At 40.6% G+C, this 26,527-nt stretch overlaps 1 protein-coding gene across 4 annotated transcripts in view; it reads right to left on the bottom strand.

The window, feature by feature from the left end:
• Positions 1-1,608: 1,608 nt before the first annotated feature.
• HSD17B3 (hydroxysteroid 17-beta dehydrogenase 3) overlaps positions 1,609-26,527 on the bottom strand; it is a 35,788-nt gene continuing 10,869 nt past the window's right edge. Inside the window, exons 4-12 of one of the 4 annotated variants that reach the window (XM_090131487.1) lie at positions 23,280-23,426; positions 22,543-22,610; positions 21,420-21,455; positions 17,062-17,096; positions 15,967-16,048; positions 14,198-14,263; positions 13,893-14,042; positions 12,692-12,741; positions 1,609-1,825 (exon numbers count right to left, since the gene is read on the bottom strand). In XM_090131487.1, coding sequence (XP_089987613.1) covers positions 1,783-1,825; positions 12,692-12,741; positions 13,893-14,042; positions 14,198-14,263; positions 15,967-16,048; positions 17,062-17,096; positions 21,420-21,455; positions 22,543-22,610; positions 23,280-23,426 — 677 coding nt within the window. In that variant the 3' untranslated portion in view covers positions 1,609-1,782. Of the gene's footprint in view, positions 1,826-1,916; positions 2,255-12,691; positions 12,742-12,795; positions 13,225-13,892; positions 14,043-14,197; positions 14,264-15,966; positions 16,049-17,061; positions 17,097-21,419; positions 21,456-22,542; positions 22,611-23,279; positions 23,427-26,527 lie in introns of those variants that run through there. The other 3 variants (XM_090131488.1, XM_090131486.1, XM_031608184.2) reach the window with 3 other exon arrangements.

Below are 26,527 nucleotides of genomic sequence, written 5' to 3'. Positions count from 1 at the left end.
TAATATTGCTACCTCACAGCTGAAGATCTATTTGACAAGCATGCATTTTATCCGTTAGTATCTCTTCATTTCCTTGCAGCAGAGTAAAATTAGTGTCATGCTTCTGAAACCTAGCTGACAAACATTATAGATTTAAAGGAAATTAAGGGAGAAAGGCAGATAGGGTCTGTAAGAATTGCAGTGCGAGTATGGCCAGGTGCACAAGAATATTTATGACTTTATAACAGCTGAAAATAATTTGTGGATATGCAAGATGCGTACATGAATAATTTTGTGTCTGCTTAGTAATAAAGACTGAGCAGCATTATGTATTCACATAATGTATGGCAATGGTGAAGGGAAGCATGATATATGTCTCACACGTAATTTTTTCCTGTGAATGCTGAAACGTCTCATCCCCCAGCAGTGCGTGTGGCTCAACCAGGTGTTGCACCCATCTGTACGCTAACGTGCAGCCCTCCCAGCATCACGCGCTGTGTGGCGCTGCTGCACAGGCAACTCTCCCCATCTCAGCATGGAGAGAGCTGCATCCCTCCTGAGTTACACAGCCATAGAACGTGGGGAGAGAGCTCTCTGAAAGGGAGATAAACGGGATTGCACTTCTGCATACACAACCTCTTTCTCTCTCCTGCCGTGTCCTGCTATGATCTCCTGGTAGTGCTGGAGACAGAGGGAACGAACAGACCCCATCGTGGCTGCTCTGTTTCTTTACATTGAGGTTCACGGCTCAGTTTTATATCACCCAGGGTCAGAGACAGCAGCAAAACTTCTAAGCACCATCAGCAAAGCACAGCTCTTGTGAGAGAGGAAGAGAGATGGACGACCCACCTGGTGCCAGCCCTGGGACAAATGGCAGCACCTCCAGCACTGGCAGAGGTTGTGCTGGCTCTGCACATCCTCTCTGGGGAGGGGAGGTACATCTCACAGCAGAATGTATGGTCTCAGAAGGAAGTAGATGGCTAAATCAATGTGCAGGAACAGCTTTGGAGCAGGAGTCCACCATCTTCACCATAGGCACAGGTACTGAACACCCTTAGGCTGGATGCCTACTTATGTACAGAATGGTACGAAAATGCACCAAAAGAGAAGTTACTAGCTACTTGCTGCAGTTGTGAACACCCTCATCATATCAGAGAGAGATGGGTGGCCCTTCTGTCAGTGAAAAAGTAGTAAATCATTTCACATTTAACGGGGGTTAACAATATGTCAATGCAAGAACTGCCTAGCACCAGGAGAGGCAAAGGCTGCCTCTATAGAGCCCCTAAGAAGAAGTGAAGAAAAACCAACCATTTGTCAATGTTATACAAAGGTCTGGGTCTACACTAGAGAATATCCAAAGGTCTATCAATAGATTTGAAAAATAAATAAAAGAAGAATAAAATATTTTGGTTTTCATTGTTAATGCAAAGACTAATGTTGCAGGATAACGAAAAAATTACAGAAGCAGCTGAAAACATATCTTTAGAAACACCAGAAGCAAAATCTAAACTTTTCAAGTCACAAATAAGTACCTATGCTCGCTTTCCACAAACATATGAAATAATTACATCAGTTTATTATTAATAGTAGTTTATTATTATGTTTAATAAGAATAATAATCGTTTAGACATAGCTGCCATTATAGAAGAATTAAAGGAGTCAAGATTTCTCAGAAAAGGCAAACCTCTTACTGCAGTAGGACATGAAGGAGGTCCCATATGCTTTCAAGACTGCTTTTCCTCAGTAAAACAGTCAATCTAATAGAGGACATTGTATCTCGTAACAAGTTTTGCTTCATTTTCATTATATCATGCAGTTTTCTTTCTTTCTGCCAGACTTGCTTATACTAGAAAAAAAAAAAAAAAAAAAAGTTTTCTTTATGTACAACATTTATTTAAAATTGCTTTAGTGTTATCCTAAAAGGCAGGAGGATAGGGTGATTTTTTCTCTACCATAACATCTTTCACTCGCAACAAACCATCACAACTCACTAATTAGCAATGAATTTGGAAACAAACTGAAACAGTGGGTACAGAGTACATCATGTGCATGTGCTTGCCATATGCTGATGTTGCAAGCACTGCCAAGTCTACACAGTTATTCAATATTAAAAGAATATTATTCAACTTTTACTGCAGGCTCTGTGATTTCTTCAGTAAAGCGGTTTCTGTAATCCAGATGGGAGTAGTGACATGGCTTAATAACAGACGCAGCTCTGGAGATAAAGGTGATAATCAACATGCAGGCCACCCCACTCGGTGCCATTCAGTTTGATCTACCAAATGAAACAGGAAGAGAAATTTGTATCTACTGTGAATCAGCAGTAGAGATATTTTGTCACTATATTTATTGATCTTTTTATTGATGTATGATGTGGGTAAAGCCTCAGGGAAAGAAAGCTGCCTTTTAAAGTCTCCATCTATAAAATCGTCATGTTCATCTGTGAAATTTGTGTCAGACACCAATAGCTTCTGCTGCTTCTTTGTGGAGAATATGTCATTAAACATCCTGCTTCTCAAAACAATCGCTGCTCCAGAAATAAAGCAGAATGTGCTTTGTTTACCCATTCTGAGCATCTTACATACTATATGTGGGTAAAAGTGGCTAAGAATTAGATATATGTAAAACACCTTCATTAGAGTCTGTAGAACATCCTTACAAAAAAATTTCAAGCATTAATTAAAACTGAGGGCTGTGCACTGTGCTATATCATCCTGTATGAAAACAGGCCCAGAAGAGTTATTAGAATAAATACATTTAGAAGCAAGGTGTGGTTACTGTAAACAATCAAAGATAATCAGGAACATGAAACCTGAAACTACTCTAATGTTATCAGTGCTATACTTATAGCTGCTCATTTCAGAGGCTCAGATGAACTGATTTGTTTTAAAAATGGAAAAGCTCATGTCTTAATCTGTACTTCACAAAAGAAAAGAATTACAACAGCCATGCTATGGGAGAGCCTTCTGAGACAGGCAGGCCACACAGCCTCTTGCAGAGAGCAACACTGAACTGCATATATCCCTTTCCCACTATGTTACTTGAGGCAATGTTTGCAACATACAACAAAACTGCAGGGAACAATAAAGAAGAAATAGAATGGGGATGGGTTTTGGCTGCAGACCATGTGACAGGGAGGAGTTTCAGTACCCTTAGGAATAAGAGTGGTTGGGAGTGATCTGCTGTAAGCAACTCCACAAGCCTGCAGCCTGCTCTGCATCATGCACATACATCTGTGCACAAGCCTGATTTTGAAAAATGCAATATGTGAAAACAGTACAGAAGAGCAGAAGGTCAGACAGTAATAATTGAAATGTTTGCAGATTTTGATTACTCCTAAAGCACAGACACCATAAATAAATAATTTTGTCTATTGCATCTTCAGTTACTCCCTACATTCAATGTTTGCCTCACAAGATAATTTTTATCTTCATGCCTATTGCTTTTGCTGTTTTAGGTCCTTGTTCTCATCCTTATGTTTTCACACTGTAGGTTATATCTACAGCTCACAACTTCTGAGCATTTCTCCAAGCCCTCTTTTCGCTCAGGTTCACTTCTTCACCCTCTTGTAAGTCACCCATCCCTCTTCCTAGATACCTCCAGTCTCCATATGCCCATCCACTCCACTGGATGCTTCCTACTAGGTATTCCTTTCTTCAGTGGAAGGCTTGCTTTCAAGGTGACCAAGAAGGTCACAGAAAAATACAGGAGGATGAAAGAAAACCAGGTAAAGACTGAACCTCGACTGAAGGTGTAAAGTGTTGGATTCATGCTTGGAAAAATGGTCTCACATATCTTTATCTTAAATGGGTTTTACCTTTCAAAAGTAGAATCCATAGAATCATGGAATCATAAAGGTTGGAAAAGATCACCTAGTCCAACCATCAGCCCATCAGCATTGTGCCCAATATATCCCCAGGTGTCACATATACACATTTCTTGAATGCCTTGAGGGATGGTGGCTCTACCACCTCCTTGGGCAGCCTCTTCCAATTCCACACCAATCCTTCGGAGAAGTTTTTCCTAATACCCAACCTGAACCTCCCCTGGAATGACTTGAGACCATTCCCTCTAGTCCTATCACTGCTATCTGGGAGAAGAGGCCAACATCCACCTCGCTACTGTCTCATTTCAGATGTTTGTAGAGAGCAATAAGGTCTCCCCTGAGCCTCCTTTTCTCCAGACTGAACAATCTCAGTTCCCTCAGCCACTCCCCAAAAGACTTGTGCTCCAGATCCTTCACAGCTTCACTGCCCTTCTCTGGACAAGCTCCAGGGCCTCACCGTCCTTGTAGCGAGGGGACCAAAACTAAACACAGTACTACACAGTACTGTGGCATCCTCAGAGCTAAGTATAGAGGGACAATCATCTACCTACTCCTGCTGATTACACTAGATACTGATCTAGATATGGCCTAGATATTTCTCCCACCCAAGGACAAAACAAGGAAGCCATGAAGCCATTTCCCAGAATGATCTATCTGGGTGCTTGAGATCGAAGGAAGACAATAGAAGAGGCAATCACATTTCTAGCTGCAGCAAACCTTCCCTGCCTGTCAGTTTTCTGGAATGAACTACTTCAGATGGATAAACTGACCGGAATTAGGTTTTACATGTTTAAAACATATTATGCCACCAGGTGAGTTAAACTGGCTCAAGTTATAAACATTGCTTGTCTTGTAATTCTCACATCAACTCAGAACCTCTTTTCCATTTTTAGAAAGTCAGACCTGGACTTTTCATTTTAAGGTGATTTGGAATACAGTGTACTTAAAAAGTGCTGGTGAGAGCTCTGTGTGAGGCTGCCTGATTGTGCTGCTGAGGACACATGAGGTTTTACTCCAAGGCCTCTGCAGCCCTGAGTCTGCCGCCAGGCCACTTGCAGCTGTGCAGGAAACTCTGGCCTCATTTTGGCCACTAATGGTGAAACACAGATCCTTTTTCAGCCTACTTCCTCTCCTTTTCATTCTCACAAGTGTTGCCAGGTTCCCCCAGTACCTTCTGCTTGTGCAGAAGGGAGAATGCCATTATGGTAGCATCTGGGAGATCAGCATTCTGCTTCAAGTGAAACACTGAGTTTGATCTGAAATCACCAGTGTTGCTCAGCTGACAGAATTAGGCTGGAGGGCAGAAAGTGCAGTTGGTTAAAAAGGAGGTACAGGTGGAAAATGAGATGAATAAAAAGGCAGAACTACAACTTGGTTATTCTTCCAAAAGTTACTGGACAAGGAAAGACAAAATTGAAAAGAGTAATGCTGTGAAATGTGATCAGTGCGTTACAGCAGCATTACATATTGTGGATGTTAGACAAATACAACAGTAAGTCTATATCTGTAACAAAAGGCCAATATAGCTACTTTTCAACAGCAAGAAGTTAGATAACATTTTTTTCCATGTTCTTTAAAGGCAAAAAAGGTATTTTATTATCTGATGTCATTGTTTTGCTCTCCCAGAGCAAGATCTAAAAGTGTTTCTGTTTGTGTGGAGCACAGTGAATGATAAGAACCTATGAAACAGTCAGATGTTCCAGCTCCTGGACATATGTCAACCTGTAGATGGGAACAGACAGCATAGGGGACTCTGAAAAAATCTGGAAGAAGAGCAGACAAAAAGCAAAAGCAGGTATGCTCCTGTGGGCTGATCTCCTGTTGTGCTGAACCTTCCTCAACGCAGTATTGACATCAGTGGGCTTTTTCTATTATCTTGCCAAGTTTGCTCTTCAGGAAGTTATTATTGTGGATGGTACACTGTTAGGAGGTGCATGAAAGACAGGACTCTTGGGGAATAGTCAGATTTTCCAGCTCAGCTTGGAGCTGAACTGTGCTATGGTCTGTGCATAAACATGCTCACAACAAAGATCTCAAGCTCTGATGATTTTACTAGGGTTTCACTGAGCTCTTAATCTGTGCAGTGTACAGCTCTTGACTGAGAAAATCAGCATTTGATTTGTATTGGTTTTCCTTTTTCTAAAGAAAAAAAGAAGGAAAGGAAGAAGGGAGAGAAGGATGGAAGGAAGGGAGGGGAAGAAGGAAGGAAGGGAGGGGAGGAAGAGAGGTAAGGGAGGAAGAAAGGAAAGGAGGAGGAAAAAGAAGGAGAGGGAGTGGGGGGGAGGGAAAGGGAGAAAGGCAAGGGAGTGAAAGGAAGGGGAAGGGAGGGAAGGGAGAGGAAGGGAGGAAAGGGAAGGGAGGGAGGGAAGGGGGGAGGGGAGGGCAGGGAAGGAAAAAGGGGGAAAGGGAAGGGAAGGGAAGGGAAGGGAAGGGAAGGGAAGGGAAGGGAAGGGAAGGGAAGGGAAGGGAAGGGAAGGGAAGGGAAGGGAAGGGAAGGGAAGGGAAGGGAAGGGAAGGGAAGGGAAGGGAAGGGAAGGGACTGTGCATGAGGGAAGTTAGGTGTCTGAAGTTTACTACGATATCAGAAGAGCCAAAGAGGATCACGTCTGCTAAGGTTTTATTCTGAGGTCCTAGTGCCCCCCTCCGGCCAGTTGCGCTCAGGCAGCTGCAGGACTCCTCATGAATTTTAATCCTATTTATTTAGGCAGTAGCGCACATAAAAGCTACAGACCTACTTTTTTGAGTGACTAAGTCTCGGGTTTGGTGTGCCCCTGAATAAATACAGTTTCTGTCGATTTGTAACACGGCTAGCTGTATTTTCCGTGCAGAAGCCGTGGTGAGGTGGCCGCGTGCTCCCACTAGTGGCGAGGCCGGGCGCTTGCCTTGACTCAGAAGAAAGGACGTGCCTTAAGCTGGCGGGACTCGCTTCTCTCGCCCTTCCTGGCCCGCAGAGCGCATTCCTGGCAAACCCAGGTCCGTCCCAGGCCAATCAGTGGCCTCAGAAATCTACCCCTTGTTCTCAGAAAGTGTGTCAGTGTTCCTGTCCTACACCGACATTTAATAGTTTGTTCTCGTAGCTTCAGTAACAGTAGTTCAATGTTTAGAAAGAGATATCGATCGGTCTTATTAATATTATCAATCCTTTACTGCAACAAATTTGTGCTACTTCAAGTATGCTATCCTATTAGCTCCTAACTAAGCAAACTTACCACACTGTGTCTTCATTTGAAATGCAGTGACAATACTGCTACTTACTGCATCTCTTTCTCATTCTCTTTCTCTTTCTTTCTCATTCTCTTTCCCTTTCTCTCTCTTTTTTTTTTTTTTTTTTTTTTTTTTTTTTTTTTTTTTCCCCAAGCAGTTACTTTAAACAGTATGTTTGTTAGGTCAAGAATTATATTTTCTAGCATTTGCAGTGCACCATATTCTAAGTCATTAAATAGCAGTAATATTAATGAGTTTTCCCTGCACTCGTGTTAGCAAATCTTCCATGGAAGGGTCTTCATATTTTTGTATTCCTGATGCAGGATGAATGTCCTTGTCTCCATGGAGGGACATATTGCTTTAATGATCACCTCTGACTACAAAAAGAGTGAGTATGTGAGTATCACTTCTCTGACTACTTCAGCCTTGTTGCTCCAGGCACTGGAGTCATTTGCCCCTTCTCCTTCTCTCATCTCTAAGTACACTTCAGTCTGTGTCAAAGTAATACTAAGTTTGGCTTCTTCTTCTACTTGGCCAAGCAGCTTTGCATAAAAATGTTGTTAGCATTATTTCTTGCTGGTAGTCGCTTATATGGTAAAATCCTGTATCAGTTGTCTGTGCTGAAATAGGCCTGAGTTTATCAAGTCAAACAGTAACAAACATCATTATTCCTCTTCACAGAATTCTGCTATCCTTAGCATCTTCAAAATGTTCCTGGGAGAGCTCAACATATGTTTTGTTATGTTCACAGGCAAGTAATAATTTCAGTTGTCTTGGTGCTTCAAGAACTTACCGTCTGCACCGGGTCTACCTCCAGTGGATTTCACACTCTCAATTTGTGCTAGCAAAGCAATCAAGTCAGGAGCCTGCTGTGTAATGCTGTGTTTGACCTTTCTCTCCATTACATTCTGCACTGTTCAGCCCTGAAACCTGCAGAATGATGGAAGGAAGAGAATGGAAGAGAGGAACGTAATTGCTGCTCAAGTAGCCAGTAACAAGGAAGGAAGGAAGGAAGGGAGGAAGGGAGGAAGGGAGGAAGGGAGGAAGGGAGGAAGACCAGACCTTTGCGCACAGGTTATAATTCATTGGTGATTCTCTAAGTGCCATTACAAGGAGAAGACAAGAAGACACAGTGGAAACCACATGGAGGCCATTTGCAGCTTCTCTATGTTTCTTCTGTGTTTTAGGAGGACTGACATTTTCCAAAGTGCATGCTGCAGTCACTGTCAAAGCCAATACCATCATCTGCTCCCTTGGCAAAGCTTTCCTCACTCTGACAACTCCTTCATGCTGTTACCACATACCAGTATATCACAAATAAGTTTTTCAGGCTAGCTGCCATATCGAATTCTTTCTCATTGTGGGTGGTCCTCAAGAACAGTAGGACCCTGTCTGCATTTCCAGCCTTGATAACAGACTGTTTACAACATTAGTATTCAGTGGTTTGGGGGTTTATTTCCTCTGCTGTAAATTGCTTGTCTAGACAGATTTGCAGCTCAAACCTTTGCAAAATTTACTCAGTTACTGATGTAATCTACTGATGAAGTACATTGTATTGTTTAAGGCAATCTTGCACTAAATAGTTCCCATTTGCCTTAACCTAGGAGCCTTGCAGACTGACCAACTGAAAGTTGTTTTGCTGAGAGGTTGTCCCCTTTTCCTGAGCACAGTTTAGTTCAACAGCCAAAATCGCTGTGAGTCAAGTGCTGTTTGCATCCCATGACTCTAAATTGCTTTAACTGATAACCTCTGTACTCAACAAATTTTGAAAAGAAAAAAAATGGCAGAATTAAGCAACAGTAAAATCTAACCTGGCCTACACATTCAAAGCCCTTTGTGACTGCTCACCCTGTAATAAGTAAAAGGAAGTTCAAAAATACCTGATTTTCTGCAAACTGGTATTTTGGCTCATTCGGGGCATGAGCAGCGAAGCCCTTTTTGGAAACAGTCCTGAGAGGCCTGTCAGGCTGTGCTAACATTTCACACAACACTTTTACCCCATAGCACTTGATTGGATGGTTCAGACACTCACCAGGCAGCAGTCCTCACCCTTCCTGCAGCCATGGCCAAGCCTTTCACCACCGGGACTTCAGGGCTGAGGATGGCCAGGGCTGGTAATAGCCTGCCCCCCAGAATGTGTCCCCAGCAATTGGGGCTGCAGGCTGCTTTTTGGCATTTTCCTATTGCAAACTCGGGCAGGGCACAAAACTAAGTACCTGAGCCAGGTAGGCACACCAGGCTGGCTGCACTGAGGCTGAAGCAGCCCAGGAGGCACGGGGACAGCTAGGTGGCTGTGGAACACTGAAGTATTCCATTGCTCGTACCCCAGAGATTGAAGGCACTGCCCCTCTCTGGGGCCTTGCTGCTCCTCAGGACCCTCCTACCCCTGACTAAATCCTGAAGTACCTCCCTGCACTTCTCCTTCCTGCTCTGTAAAACAGGAGCAATGCTGAGCCCTCTTACAAAGTCCTCAGAAAGCCACCAGATCAATTAACAGCACAGGAACTGCAGGCAGTATTATTTGTATCATACTTTATCACTCACTGTAACACAACATAGATGCTGGGGAGGAAGCAGAAATCCCGAGCTACTTGTTTTCTCATTCCTCTTCTCCCCAGGCAGGGAAGAGTTCTGTCTTTTTATTCCCAGTTCTATTTCCCTCTCAACCAAGGCTGTTTGGAAGCAAGAGCAGCTGACAGACCTTTGGAGTTGTTTGACTGGAACTCAGAGGAGGACATGACATGCAAGATACAGAGGAGGGCACAATTGCTTCTTCTCCAGGCTCAGGCACTAGTGACTGAACACTCCCTGCAGTGGGCTGGCCAGAGAAGGAGAAACCTCCCGCTGCAGCCTTATGCTAATACAACACGAGGGATTGCAAGTCAGCAAGATCCTAGCCTCACATTATACAAGATAACCAGCCAGAAGGTCAAAGCATGCCTTTTCTGACAGAGTAGCCAAGATACAGCAGCAAGTGACAAGATTCTCCTGTTCCACCAGAAATCACTCAGCTTCAGCAACAGCCTGCAAGAATCACACAGCATTCACAGACATAAAAAAGTCTGAGACAAGAAATATAGAAATGTTCCTAATCATAGATTTCAAGACTTTTAAGCCTTGGAAACTGAGTCTCCAGCGTTTACTAAGCTCTGGGTGTGCCAGTGCTATTCCTGTACCATGACAGTTCCTGTTTATTAGATACACTGATATTTGTCTCCAGTGGTAATCATATAGATTTCTGTCTCTGTGAGTAGGCTGAAAGAGTGTTCTTTAACCTGAGTTAGATAACTCAGGCATGTTGCTGTTCCCATTCAATCTGTAAAGTGACCCCCACTGACTTACACCTCTGGGTGGGGACTGGGGTGGTAAATCCCTTCCTGCTGTGAGGACAGAGCAGGTCCGAGACCACCTCATGAGACTGAATGTGTACAAGTCTATGGGGCCGGATGGCGTGCATCCCAGGGTTCTGAAGGAGCTGGCTGAGGTGGTTGCCGAGCCGCTCTCCATCATATTTGAGAAGTCGTGGCTGTCAGGTTGGTCCCGGATGACTGGAGGAAGGGTCACGTCACTCCCATTTACAAGAAAGGGAGCAAGGAGGACCCCGGGAACTACAGGCCGGTGAGTCTCACTCTGTGCCTGGGAAGATCCTGGAACAGATCATCCTGGATGATATGCTTGATCACATGAGGAAAGGGCGTGTGATCCGAGACAGCCAGCACGGCTTCACCAGAGGAAGGTCATGCTTGACCAATCTGGTGGCCTTTCATGATGGAGTGATGGCATCGGTGGACAAGGGAAAGGCGACCGATATCATTTACCTGGACTTGAGCAAGGCCTTTGACATGGTCCCCCACCACATCCTTATCTCCAAATTGGAGGGATGTGGATTTGATGGGTGGACCACTCGATGGATAAGAAACTGGTTGAAAGGCCGCAGACAGAGGGTGGTCATCAATGGCTCTATGTCCAGGTGGAGGCCGGTAACGAGTGGTGTCCCCCAGGGGTCTGTCTTGGGACCGGTGCTCTTTAACATCTTTATCAATGACATCGATGACAGAATTGAGTGCACCCTCAGCAAGTTTGCTGACAACGCCAAGCTGAGTGGTGCAGCTGACATGGTTGAAGGAAGGGATGCCATTCAGAGGGACCTCGAGAGGCTAGAAAGGTGGGCCCGGGTGAACCTGATGAGGTTCAACACAGCAAAGTGCAGAGTTTTACACTTGGGCCAGAGGAATCCCAGGCATCCCTACAGACTGGAAGGAGAGGTCCTTGAGAGCAGCCCTGTGGAGAAGGACCTGGGGGTCTTGACAGATGAAAAACTTAACATGAGCCAGCAGTGTGCCCTTAGAGCTTGGAAGGTAAATGGTATCCTGGGCTCCATCAAAAGAGGGTGGCCAGCAGGGACAGAGAGGTGATTGTTCCCCTCTACTCTGCTCTTATGAGGCCCCACCTGGAGTACTGCATCCAAGTCTGGAGCCCCCAGTACAAGAAAGACAGGGAGCTGTTGGAGAGGGTCCAGAGGAGAGCCACGAAGATGATCAGGGGACTGGAGCACCTCCCCTACGAAGACAGGCTGAGGGAGCTGGGCTTGTTCAGCCTGGAGACAAAAAAATGGCTGTGGGGTGACCTCATTGCAGCCTTTCAGTACCTAAAGGGAGCCTACAAAGAGGAGAGGAATCAACTCTTTGAAAGGGTGAGTGACAGCAGGACAAGGGGAAATGGTTTTAAGTTGAACGAAGGGAGATTAGGGAGGTTTAGGTTGGACGTCACGGGGAAGTTCTTTACAGAGAGAGTGGTGAGGTACTGGAACAGGCTGCCCAGGGAGGTTGTGGATGCCCACCCCTGGAGGTGTTCAAGGCCAGACTGTATGGGGCCCTGGGCAGTCTGGTCTAGCATTAGGTGGGATGATTGGTGGCCCTGCGTGTGGCAGGGGGGTTGGAGATTCATGATCCTTGAGGTCCCTTCCAACCCTGGCAATTCTGTGATTCTGTGATTCTGTGACTTAAGCAGAGCAGCTGCAGCCACTTCTTCACAGAAGTGCCTTCATGTTGCTGGGACTATTCATGCATGTAAATCAGACATCTGAAGAGCTGCACATAGGCACAACATCAGTATGTATTTGGAACAGAGAGGCAAGAAAAGGAGAGACGTGCTGCATTTCGTGCTGTATCAGAGAATACAGTGCTTGAAATCCATGATGCATGGGCACTTCTACCAGTGGTGAGCACAACCTCTGCACTCTATTCAAGCCTCTTATTGAATGAGCATTTCCCTCAGGAAATTCATTTTTTGGCTCGTATGTAATATTTATGATATATTATAGTCCATATTTATTTGTTGAACAGCTGCACAAATATCACACTTACCAGAACATAATTTAATCATCGGTAAACACATTTTTTTATGCAGCAATGTACAAACCGTTTCTATTCCTTGCTATTCAAATCAACAATACTGAATGCCCTACACAGACGTCTCACTTTCACTTCTAGATATTTTCTGCTTTCAGTCAGTAGCAGTAGCAGTTTGATTCAAAGAATTGTTTTATATTAAGTCTATCTTTTGCCTATAATCTTGCCTCTTTCAGCCCTTCTCAGACAATGCAGAGGACAGTCATTAATAATCTCTGGAAGTAGAAGTAGATATTTTATGGCTGCTGATCTCCAAAGTTTCAGCACTTACTTTCCATCCTGAAAGCTTGCTTTTCTTCTCCTTCCTGCAGACTTCTTTGACTTTACATCAAAAAAAAAAAAAAGAAAAATCAAAAAAAATCAACTGTAAACAAGTTTGGGAACAAAGCAAATTATTGTTTTATTTCTGAAGATCAAAAAAGCATAAATGTCTGTCGCCTCCAAGCTCATGTTAAAATAGTTAGAGTAGCAGAAACTCTTAATAGAACCTATCCAACGCACAGAAGGCATTGGAAAGGGACAGTAATGAATTTGCTTAATCAAGTCAATTATCTTTTGATGTGTGATTTTCATGCAGATGCGTTTCCATCTGATTTGATTTTTTTTCTACATATACAGAGCCATGGTTAAATGCTTCCTGTTGGAGTTTCCCATTACACATCATCATTAAAAAAAAAAAAAAAAAAAAAAGACTTAGGACGTCCTCCACCTCTTCTTAAGATAACTGGTAAATGCCTGCAGGGCTGCTTCTTGAAGCCTGTCACTGTGGAGTACCCATAAAGGAACAAGCTGCAGAATGCATGCCTTTAGAATAATCAAGAAAAAACAATACAAAATCAAAAGGTTACAAAAACCTTTTGAAAGAAATTAACCGTGTGATCAGAAAGATTGTAGAAAATAATAAATGTATAAGCTTTTACTTCATACTTTTAGTACAAATATTTCCCTCAGCAGAAAATGCTCCTTTCCTTTCAATGGATCTGTTCTCATCCCTATACTTTGGTTTAATGATCACCATTAACAGCTGCCATATATATATATATATATGTATTAGTTTGATATCTTGAGGAAATTATATTTATGTGACGGTACAGTCTGTTTTTATGTACCTTCCTTTCTCCACTAATAACTTCTGAATCTATTGATTGGTTTCTTTAAAGGAGTAGGAGTCTTGGATATATTCTTGTTAGGAAACTGGCAGCTGGAGAAAAGACAAAGACTAATGAGACATCAAACTGACCTCAGCTCAAAAAATAGAAGTTGAGAATACTGCACCTTGCTTACAGCACTGCACTCTGCATGTATCTTCTTCCCTTCAGAGTTTACTGGTGCCATATTAACCTTAACCTATTCACAGTTTGTCTTTTGAAGCATAACTTTAAGATTTCCAAAATAAGTCAAAAAACCCAATGAGCCCAGGCAGCCTTGATTAAACTTTTAGAATCTGTTTACAAATTATCATATGCAATTACCAGTAATTCATGGGCTAAACATCCAGAAATCTCATCTCCGAAAGTGACGTAATGCAGTGATTCACTAACAAACTCTTCTGCATTCTTTGTAATAAGACCAGGTTTTTGGTGCATTGTCATTGGAGTAGAAATGCCATAAGGAGCCACTACCTAAAATAAGGCATGTAGTAAGAGTTTAATGTTATCAGACATCTACGTAAGACCATTCACTCTACAGAATCTCATGGCATCTGAGAAACTGTAAAACATATCTGCAATAGATCAGGGCATGACGTGGAATAAGTAAAGGTAAGATATAGTATCACCTGTACAATAATTCCCTTTTCTTTATACTCTGCTTGTAGTGCTTTGGAGAAAGTGCATATAAAGGCCTAGAATAAAATAAAATGAAATAATGTTAGTGCAGGAAATTATGTACTTTTACAAATACTCAAAAATTTATGCTTATTGTGCTCTTAACAAAAATGACCAAACGTCTTAGATAACCTAAGGCACAGTTAGTGGTAAAAAAGTGTTTGAAGACACATTTTCTGCTCTCCTTCACTAGTAACAGTAAGACTGCTTACCTGCACCAGAGAAGATGGAGTCTGGCACTGGCCCAAGCCAGATATGACAAGGTATAACTGCAGATCTTTATCAAAGATTTGTCATATTTATGAAAATGCAAGAGATAAAAATATCAGTGTCCCATTTATCTTAGTTCTTTTTGCATGTTGTTGCCATCTCTGACTGACATCTACCCTTCCAGTCCAAGGCTTACATTGCTCTTTCTTCCAATGAAAAGATGAGTGAAATACAACTCATGCTTTTAACATATGTCTATGACCATAGCATGCAAATGTGATTTTCAAAATATATATATATATATATATATATATATGTATATATATGTATATATATGTATTTGGAGATTTATTTATTTGCTTGTTTGTTTTTAGGCTTCAACCTTTATCTTTCTAAGGGTTTATCTTTTCTAAGGGTTTATCTTTCTATGCTTTTCTTCATACCATGAAGATTGCATGTACATGAACTTATTTTGTGTAAAAGTTGGCTTTTTAATATAATGAATGATTTTAGAAATATTCAGAAGCTTAGCAACACTGAACATAGTTAGCTTAATAACTTTAGTAATAAGAGATATAAAATCCATATTAACCAGAGAACTCCTGAGTTTTTCATAGCAATCATTTGGGCATCTTACAGTTCAAACACTCAAAGTCTTACACTCTTGCATGATTTGCATTCAGTTAGAGGCTGGCCAGTGAAATGTTTTCTTTCATGGCATTGCAAGAAAAAGTCAATTTTAAAAGTACTCAGAAACAAAGGTAACAGACACTCAAGAATGAAAAAAAGTTGAAATAAGACAGTTAATGCACTACATCATTTTGAAATAATATTAACTAAAATTTTCTAAGGAACTTAAATTGTCTGGCTTGAATTTAGTTTGAGTTTTGAGCCGTAAGAAACTTCGGTCAAAATGAGAAAAAATAAATAGAAAAGTAGAATTTCTAATCAAGGAAAAGCTACTTTTTCTTAATGAGCTGAATTTCGGCTATGTTCAAGCAAATATGGATGGAATCTTTCATTTGAAGCAAATCTGATCAGAGCAGATCATTTTTGGAGTTTTAGTAAAAATCAATATCTCCTCATTTTTATAAGGTCTGGGGTTGCAATTCAAAGTAATATTTCAAAGCGAAATCTAGGCAATGAGGAAACTCACCAGCCACCTACCAGGATTTTTATTCCTGACTTTGTAAGAAAAATCTAACCCTCTTGTACAACTGTAGTTTCAAGTAAGACAGCTAAGCGAGCCTAGTAAAATTCACCATTCCACAAAAAGCACTGCTATAACACTAATTAAAGACAAAAATGTTCCAGTGATGAGACATACCTTCAGCTGGATTTCATTTGCATAGCTGACTCTTTGTTCTCAGCTAGCACAAACTCACATCACTCCATTATTTCAGAGAAATAGCATTGATTTATGTCATCTGAAATCCCAGGTCAGTATTGCTGATATAAAAATTTTGGTAAACACTTGATGGAGATTTATAAAGCAACATAAAAGACTTACCTTAGATGCTGAGTACATTGTGTATAGTGGACAAGGGAAAGTACCCAGACCAGAGGACAGGTTCAGAATCAGACCTTTCTGTCTAAAATTTAATTTAGATAGTTACATGCATATTAATTTAGATAGTTACGGTAAAAACCTTCACAAGTGGAAAGCAACGTTTCTCTCCCAGAGGGCAGAGCTCTCCTATTATCCTGTAGACTACACTCTCTAAAGACCCAATTTTTATTGTTTTGTTAGGTGCAATTAAGTCTAATGCATCTAGGAAAAAATGGAATAAGCGAAACTTTAACGCCCTATGCAAGCAGAACCATGGGAACGTTTTAGAAGCTATTGTACATCTAACAGAGGAAAAATTGCCATCAAAGATTTTATGCTCCTTAGTAATTGGTAGCTCCCCTCTGCTCATTAGCCAGCACATTCATTTTCCTGTTCCATGCATCTGTTGTTTTATTTTCCCTATTCACAACTCCCTATACAAATCACCAAAACAGTTCATTCTACAACAACCAGGAAAAACAAAACAGAGCAAAACTATTAAACATAAGAGCTTATTTTGTTGTCAAAACAAAAAGCATGCTGTCCTCTAAAACGTACTAGTTAATGTTTTCTAGAAACTGCATCTGAAAACCTCAACTTATGGCTTAAGGACACCCTGTGTCTAAAGTGCACATTGCATTAAAAGGAGAAAAGGGAATACACAGCTGAATTAATCTCCCAGAGGAAGTACAGGTATTTCCAGAGCTTTAAAAAATGATGTTCCAAGCATGGCTACAAATCCTGGAAAAATAAAACAATATATTCACGCAGAATTGAATGTATGGCATCATATATAACTTTATATCTGCAATAGCTACATGCTTTTTCTATAAACAGATCAATGTTTTATATTATCTGTGTCATTTCACAGTTAACTGACAACTTGTGGCAGTTTGTATCATTCATTCATATGGCACTAACAGCAAGAGAGGTAAATCTTACTGACTGATGTTCCATCAAGCACAGAAGTTAATAATGAAAAAGCATACCTACCACTGAAGAAAGTGGTAGTAGGAAAAAAAAAAAAATTGAAAGTTATGGAAAAATAATTTTTACCTTGGTTCCATTTGTTTCAAAATTAGTTGTGTCATCTGTAAGATAAGTACATGAAAAAATACATTGAATCTACTAATTCTAATTGCTTTTTTAAATTCTTCTTGTTTTATTTACAAGGTTTCCCATTTGCTTAAGCTCCAGACATGCATGTCCAGTTCAAATATGGCACGTTCAAAGATTTGAGAAACATTTTAGAAATGCTAATGGCCTGCCAATCAGCTAAATTGGGGGAAAAAAAAAAAAATCTAAGGTTAGTCTTCTAAACCATGAAAATCTTATGCTTATCCACGGTTTTTTAACAATATCTGAATTTCATGAGTCTTCAGTTTTCAAACATAAGGAGAAATTAAGCTCTATCGTGTTTTCAGATTTTTAATTCTGCCTCCACCTGGATCAGAAATAGCAGAAAATGAGTAAAAGAAAACTTATTTTCTGGTAACAAAGGAATTTGCAGGTCATTTTTATATTAATTATTTAAAGATCTGTTTGAATTTTAATAAGAGACTGAATCATTCTTCTGATTTTTAAAGTGTGATTAAGTCCAATCTCGGGTAAGAAAGTAGCTGCTGCTTTTTGCATTTTAAAAACATTTTTGCCATTAACCTTAACTCCTTAGGAAACTCATATGATCGATTCATTATAAAAACATATATGTATGAAACTTTTCAGGATATAAGTTTGAACTAATTTGTCAAGAGCTGGAATAAAAGTCAGTGCAAGTGAATAATTCAATTATTTATTTCAGTCCCTGTTAATTTTCTATTACTTCTTTTTCATTAGTGTCACTGTATACTACAGGATTGAAGGATCAAGGTAGGATTCACAAAGTTCATTTTCAGAAAGGATGCTGATGTCACATCAGCTGGGGTGAAGGAGAATTTTCAAGGAAAGTGGAAAACATTGGAAATGGTCCTGCCTTTCCTCAGTGGTAAAACATCTATTGACATCTGTAGAATCCAGGAATGCCTGGAACGCAAGTGTCCCACTGCAAGAAGTAGTGAACAGGATCCTACTAGCAATCAAGCCAAGGATTGAGAAAAAAAGTAAAGATTATTTGGACCAAGGCATGAGGAATGGCACTTAGGAGCATGATTTCTTCTCTGAGTTTTGAAGGAAAGTGAAATTTTGTGAAAAACTGAAGAGGAAGGGGTTGTAACATTGAGGAAAAGGAATCCCCAAGCCTTGGATGAGCAAAGAGATCATGGAAAAACTCAAATTTTAGAAGAAAGCCAACAGAAAGTGGGAAAAGGATCAGGCCAGGGGAGGAATACAAAGAATGGTGTCAAGGCAGGCTGGGATGTGACAAGAAAGGTTAAAGCCCACTTGGAATTATATCTGGCAAAGGTCAAGGACAACAAGAACAGTTTCTTTAAGTATATCAGTAGCAAAAGAAAGATTAGGGAAAATGTGGTGTGGGTCCACTGCCGAATGAGATGGACACCCTGATAATGGAGGCAGAGCTACTGAATGCCTTCTTTGCTTCAGTCTTTTCTTCTAAGACTGCCTCTCAGGAATCTCACACTCTACAGGTAAGAGAGAGAGTCTGAGGAAAGGAAGAATTCTGCTTGGTTGAGGTCAGAGATCATCTAGGCAAGCTTGCTGTACACAAACCCATATATCAATTGGATACACCCACAAACACTAAGAAAGCTGGCAGAAGTAATTGCCAAAATGCTCTCTATCCTCTTTGAAAGGTCTTGGAGAATGGAAGAGGTGCCTGAGGACTGGAGGTAAGCCAGTATCTATTCAGTCTTCAAAAAGGACAAGAAGGAGGAGTCAAGAATCATAGTGTGGCTGCATCAAAAGAGGGTTGGAGAGGACCATAAGAATTATATAGTTCCAACCCCCTTGCCATTAGCAGGGTTGCCAGTTACTTGATCAGGCAGCCCAAGATCCCATCTGGCCTGACTGTGAATACCTGCATGGATGGGGCATCCACAGCCTCCCTGGGAAACTTGCTCCATTGCCTCACCACTCTGAGTAATAAATTTCTACCTAACATCTAACCTAAATTCTCCTCTTTTAGTTAAAAGCTATTCCCTCTTATCCTATCATTATCAGACCATGTAAAAAGTTAGTTTGTAAGCTTCCTTCAAGTACTGGAAGACAACAATGAGGTCTCCCTAGAGCTTCTCCAAGCTAAACAAGCCCAAGTCCCTCATCCTTTCTTCATAGGAGAGGTGCTCCAGCCCTCCAATCATATTTGTGGCTCCCATCTAGACCCACTCCAAGATCTCCACATCCCTCCTGTACTGGGGAGCTGCAGACCTGGGCACATTACTTCGGATGGGACCTCACAAGGGCAGAGTAGAGGGAGACAATTCCCTCCCTTTCTCTGCTGGCCACCCTTCTTTTGATGCAGCTCAGGATTCTGTTGGCTTTCCAGACTGCAAGTGCATACTGCTGGCTCATCTCCAGCCTTTCTTTCATCAGGACATCCAAGTCCTTCTCTACAGGGCTGCTCTGTATGAGTTCTTTCACTTCATACTCATATCTGAGATAACCGTGGCCCAAGTGCAGCACCTAGCACTTGGCCTTGTTAAACCTCATTAGGTTCTGATATGTGTACTTTTCAAGCATGTCCAGGTCCCTATGGATGATATACCTTCCTTTTATTGTATCAACTGCACCACTCATCTTGACTAGGGGCCTAGAGAATCTCTCTTGGATGAGATATGAGGAAAGGCTGGGAGAGCCTCAGCCTGGAGAAGAGAAATCTGAGAGAAGACTGAGAGGAGAAGGCTGAGAGGAGATCTTATCAGCGTAAGTATGTAAGGACAGGATTCAATTGGATGGGACCAGACTCTTTACAGCGCTGCTCAGAGGCAAGGCAAGGGCAATGGGCACAAACTGGAACATAAGAATTTACATACAAAGATGAGTGTCATGGTTTTGTGATTTTTGGTTTTTGGTATTGCATATCCTAACATCATGTAGTGCACTGGGAGTTGAAGTGTTATGCTCCAATTCCAGGTACCTGTCCCTGTATGTCGCCGAAGTCATGGGATCTGGCCCTTCCTGGTTGGGCAGTCTCTTACTGCCTTGCAGGGAGTGTTGGGAGTGTGCTTTCCTAGCTATACCAAACTTCTCAGGTTTGATTGGTCTCAGGAACACTCTCTCTCTCCTATTTTATTTGATTTATTAGTCTCAGTTTCATTTAGATTGTATTATATTGTGTTATCTTGCATTCTAATATTGTAGTTGACAAAATGGGAGTTTTCCTCTATAGATTGTTTCCACTGTTTTTTCTCCTTCCTTGAGCCCAGCTCCCATCTCCCTACCCCTTTTCCCTTTTCCTTCCCATTTTGTGGAGCTGGAGGGGCCCAGGGGCCCACTACCCCCCTGTCTAGGGCATAGATTGATCTAATTAACTCTGTGACAAACTTTGCTTTGAGTTTGACAGTGCACTGGAACAAGATGTCCAGAGAGGTTGTGGAGTCTCTTGCTCAGGAGATACTCAAAACCCACCCAAATACTTTCCTGTGTAACCTACTATAGAGAAGCCACTTTAGCAGGGAGTCTAGGCTAGGGTCCTTTCCAACCTCTACAATTCTGTGATAAATGGAATAAAACCTATTAGCAGAAAGTTCAGAGAATTACTTTATAAATGAATTTGTTTCAGTTGGTCAATCTCACGTGATTTATTATTTGAAGTCATTAAGCAGCACTACAAACATGAGAGGTAAAGTTTGCTAGCCAAAGAGGAATATCTGTTCACAATTTTCATGTAGCATTTAAAAATCTGTTAGCCAAAGTTAAGATGAACTCTAACGCTCTGGTTCTGCTCTTTTTATGTTAACATACTACTTGCAAACTGCAAAGCAACACAAATCTTTAAGCATGGAACAGTAACTGTTCTTGTAAGCAGAGTATCCAACCAAAATTAACACCAAGAAGAATAGCAATCTGCAAGTCAATTCCTGAAGTTTCTCTCTTACACTGATAGAAAAATGTTTTTGTATAGTAGAGTTGTTTCAAAAAATGAATATACAGCATAGTACAAAAAAACTGTGGATCTTCCTGCCCTGTAGATTTTAATTTTCAAACAAATCTTCCTGATTAGGGACACCATCTTAATTTTGCAAAATGATTCAGATGCAGTGTAACAATGTGTATCAACCAACAAATTGTGTGAAAATATTTCCAGCCAACTCAAAATATTTCATAGATATTAGAAACCAACAAAGTCCTTTAAATAATGCTGACATTCCAGCTTAATAGGAATGTCTTTGGATAAACTGGATGAATTTGTACAGGAAAGTTAATTGCATGACTATTAATAGTCATGCAATTAATGTGATTAAATGATTACTCTTTCTCAGTGCAATGAATTCAGATTTGATGCATATGACACATACCTTTGTTACAGAAATAATGTTACAGTTGACAAGGTTCTGAAATAAACAAGAAAGCAGTAAGTTCATGGCTAATTTTAAAAAGTATGTAGCTTTTCTACATTACAAACCTAGCAATTCCAACTGAAAAACTTCCTAGCAAAGCACAGTTGCCCTGGATTTTCACTGACTCTATGATGCGTCTATGATGTGAGATACTTCAAAGGCAAATGAGCCCTGGATTCATGTTTCACTAAACATGCAATTCAAATCTCATGCAACTCTTTATTTTAGCACTCTTCATTTTGCCCAGCTGTGTGTTTGCACATGATGACACTACAGAGCCTGCTGGCACCAGCAAACCAAGATAGATGCATGCCAAATTGCACTCAGCTTACAAAGGTGCCAAGCTGAGCTGGAATGTCTCCCAGTAACAGAGGTAGCACTATTTCTCTATACGATGTCTGTGCAGCATAAGCATTACTGTGCAGAGGTATTGTCCCAAGACCATCTCGCAGGCAGAAGCCATAGCAGCAGCAGAGGTTCCACCTCCTGGCTGCAGCACAGTGGGAAGCAGCCAGCTGGGGATGTGTAGTTTGTAACAGACGGTGACAAATAGACTGAATAGATCCTGGGACCAGGGCCAGTGAGAATTGCACTTGGAAGCTCTATTTCTTGGCTAACATGGTATCGGTAGACAATAATAAGGCAAAGAAGAATGTGATCAAGTCCTTAACCCTGTGGAACTATTCTGAGTGTGTAAATTCCTCCCTAAAATAAAGCATGTTTAAGCAAGGTTTATTTTTTATTTTCCTACACATTAAATCAATGGTGTCTCTACAAAATAAAGTTTTGATAACACTATCATAAATGCTGCGGCTGTGACTGGGCTGGCCCCATGGTGTTATGTGACAGCGGTGAGCCAGAGTCTGCTGGGCTCTGCTATTGTTACCTGCCTGCTGCAATTGAGCTGAACTCTACCATTTTTTTCTATTGCAAGCTCTTCCAAACATGAAAAACAAATCAAAATATGCTTCTACACTGAAATAGGCACTGATGGTAGTAGAGGCAGGATCTGCCACTTGCTAAGGAGAATAACAATACCTAATTATTATGTTGAAAGTAGAAAATCACAGAGTAAGCCTACCTCATCTACATCTGGTGCATTAAGGAAACGGCATGGAAGAGGATTATGAAGCATTCCAACATTGTTAACTAATCAAAGGAAACATAATTATAAGGACCACATCAAGACAAAGGCGTAGTTCAGCTAATTAAGCAAAAGACTTCTCCTTAAGACTTGGTGTTTAAACTGCATATGAAGAGAAATGCTGCTTAGCTTTGAGTCTTATTCTCACTGAATTCATTGGTATCAATCAGTGCTGACTTCAGGGAAGAGAAAAACAGTCTGCTGTACAGTCTGGGGAGGGTGGGTTGGTTGTTTGGTTTTATTTTGTTCTTGTTTAATTTGTTTGTTTCACCATTAAAAGGATAATTTTCTTAACAAATAAACAAAAAAAGTTTCAATTGTTCCTGTGTGGATCACACCAATTAGTGTTAGCCTCAGGCTTATTTCAATTTGAATGTAAGAACCACACACAGCTGTAATTCCTTGAGGCCAAACAGGGAAAAAATCATCCCATGGGCTGGCCTCTGCTCATGAAACAGCAGAAAATGTTTCACAGCAGAAGAAACTAGTGCACAAAGAAAAGGGAAATGCTTGGAGAATCTTAATTCACTTTTAAAACTTGATCAAGATAATTTATATTCAAATGCATTAGGCAGTTGTACGCTTGGTTTTAATTGCTTGGCTAAGAAGTTGTTACACCACACATAATATGCAGCCATAAAATACTCTTTACTTAACAAACATTAGCAACTCACCCAAAACACCAATTTCCAAGCCTTCCAGATCTTTTTCAATGTTCTTGTATACTGAATTGTTAGTGAAATCAGCTTGTATAACCTTCACCTTTTGAGCTGTGGCCTGCTCTGTAATTAAGAATAAAAAAACAGAAAACCCCTTTCCACCTACAAAGAGAAGAATTGTAATGCAGTAGTTAGAAAAACAATGAAATGTCTCACTTAAAATTGTCCACTGCGCAGATGATAATCATTTTTTCAACTTTCTTGCTTTAAAAATAGTTAAAACACAAGCTAAACAGCCTCACTCGTTACAGTTATTTTCAAAGAAAATAACTGGGAAATAGAGTGAATTTGTGTTCTGAAATTAATGGAAATTCCCTGAGAAAACCTAAACAGCATTTAATCCTTCAGCAAGAAAAAATAAAAGAAATAAGAAATACAGCAACTCTTCCCCAGTTATCATTATACTTATAAAAGAACATTGTCAGCATGCATTAGACAGATGAATGTGGATGCCAGACCCTCAATATAAGCACAGAATTGTTTTAAAGTGAGGTAGGTTTTTGTGTGTGTGTGTGTAAAAGATTAACGGTTTAACAAGCAGAGCTCATTTTTTCATGTAGGACGAGGAGAAAGATAGACTACTTGTGATTACGTATTTTCGGCATCCTTTTCAGCCAATTTTTCTTGTATCTACATTTGCATCACTGTGGATTGAAACTTCCATATGATTTTGCAGGACTGAAACATATAAGGGAGGTTATAGTTTAAATTTTACAAGGTCAATTTACACAGAAAGGAAAGGGAAATATGTATTATTTTCCAGTATCTTTGCTATGCTGTACTTTACCACTTTTCTCAGCAGTTGATTTATTACTGTCCATATTTTCAATGAAGTTTCATGAGGGAAAGAGGTATAGGCTCTTATTTACTCATTTCAAAAGGCAAGGTTCTCTTTCAAAGCAGCCCAGTAAGGTCTTTTCTAACAAGATATTCACATTGTAAATTCTTGCTACTAAAGCTGCTTTCAAGTTTTATGGGCAATCTGAAATCCAGATGAAGTTCACTGAAAAAGCAACAAGTGAAGCCTGGAAATGTCAATACATGATCATGCTGCAGACTGCTGCACATGTTAAGAATTCAGGTGCACATGGATGGCATAAAGTCTGCTTTCAGTTCTCTTTGGGCAACTGTCATCTTGCTTGGAGCTTGGTTTTGTCATACAGATAGCATTGCCTTGGATAGGAACCATTCATTGATTTCTACACAGAATTTGTGTCTCAAATCATCGTGTCTGTTCTGGTTTAGGCCTATCACTCCCTGGGCCACCTCAGGTCAGCAAGGCCAGCAGGAAGCCATTTTAACCTTGGGTTCAGCAGGCCAGCTTGCAGATGTAGGGTCTGATGAGAGCATGCTACTTTCCCAGGATGATCCTTCCTTCCCTTCTATGTACTGCCAGCCCCAAACATTTCATTCTACCAAAGAAATAGAAACAGTTAAAGGAAACAGTGGGCACTTAGTCTCCTAATCTGAAAGTAGGCCACATCTTGTGTATGACTTTTGAGGACATCTGTCTCCATGACAGGGCCAAGGAGGAAAAAGTGCCCTTTTCCAGCCCTCTCTCCAGGCTGCAGTTGTTTGTGTAAAAAGGACAAAACATTCTTTGAACATCCAACCTATAAAAGCAACTCTAGTAGGAAATGAACCCCTAGTAGCCCCAGACTTGAAGAATGGTACAATGCAAAGAATAAGGACATTTTAAGTATAAACGGAGTGAAGAGAAAGAGTAGAGAAACAGCAGGAGCAGACACCTATGGTAACCTGCTGATTGAAGAGCTCTATAGCAAATGAGGTGGCCTTAAAAAGTATAGTGATGTTGTTGCCATCTTTTCAGCAGGCAATCAGAAGGGCAGCCAAGACCATAGCTGCATAAAAATTAGGATCAAACAAACCATTTGGCTTTTCTCTGCATCCCCTTGTCTGTATGCAACTGTACTGCTGCAACTGTACTGCTGTCAGTGAACAGACAAACACTCCAGATGGCTCTACTATGTCCATTTAAGAATAAAACAATATATTAAACAACAATAAAACTATCATGCTAACAAATGAAGAGATATCAAGGGATAGCTCTTTAGAAAATGATAACAATTCTATAAAGAGCGATGCCAAAAAAATAAGTTCTAAGTTTCTTTGGTCTCTCCCTCCCCAGGACAAAGATTTATGGCAGTCTTTGAAGACGCAAACCATTCCAACTCTTTTTAGAAGTCCTAAGTGTGCCAGAATCTTGGTTTTCAAACATCAGGATAGGTTATTCCTTTGTAAAAAAATGAAGAGAAAACAAATTTAAGGAAAATAAAAAATTTGAGCTGTATTGTTTCAACTAATGTGTTACAAAATGTATCATTAAGGATATATCTAACTCCTGACCTCAGACCACTAGGAAATTCTATTTGTTGGACAGAATAACATATTGCCTCTCAAAATTTACCAAGAAGGGAATAAATCAGGCAGAAGCATGAAGTTGACTAGAATATGAAGCCAGCCAGAAATTCTCCTTTTCTGTTTGCAGAGATATGAAGATCTTCTGAAAACCTGAGGTAGCAAAATGAATGCCTGAGTAACATAAGAACTGATCTCTGTAGCAATAGGAATCCCATTTGAGAATTATAATCAAATTAGAAAATGAAGAGAGAAGCACTCAACCTTCATGTTGAGTGAAAATTTGCAGAGTGAGGGGAAAAAAAAATGGGAAGTTACTTAAACAACAAAAAGAAGGTAAAAAAATATTTAAGACTTGTGAGAAATACTAGAAGTTTTTATTCAGCTGTAAATTACAAGTTTCACTACAGTTCTAATGTTTTTTTGAAGAAAAAACAGTTTTGGAAGTAAAAGTAAATAGAGGAGGAAAAAAAACAACAACAACAACAACAACAATAAAGGGAATGGGGCAAAATTAGAACTGCAACAAGACATAAAAGAACCAAATTCAGCGAATCCATGTCCTTCCAAATTACTGTTAATTAGTAGATAATTCAGAAATGTTAGTCAAGATTCTGAGGTGCTCTGCAATACTGCATATTGGGAAATCAGCCCTAAGCAATAATACCTCAGTGGTAAAAGCAAGACAAAATGGGATTGATTAACAGCCTCTGAGAGGGAAGGAAGGAAATGCCAGTGGAGGTCTGTTTTGCTACTCAGTAACCTCAGCTTATTAGTGTTTAGTTCTTGGAGTTATCTCTGGAAGAAGATGGGTGAGCACACAG

Source organism: Phasianus colchicus, chromosome Z (genome assembly GCF_987193195.1).
Source record: "Phasianus colchicus chromosome Z, bPhaCol1.hap1.1, whole genome shotgun sequence".
Classification (NCBI taxonomy): domain Eukaryota; kingdom Metazoa; phylum Chordata; class Aves; order Galliformes; family Phasianidae; genus Phasianus; species Phasianus colchicus.
This window is presented reverse-complemented; position numbering and strand designations above follow the sequence as displayed.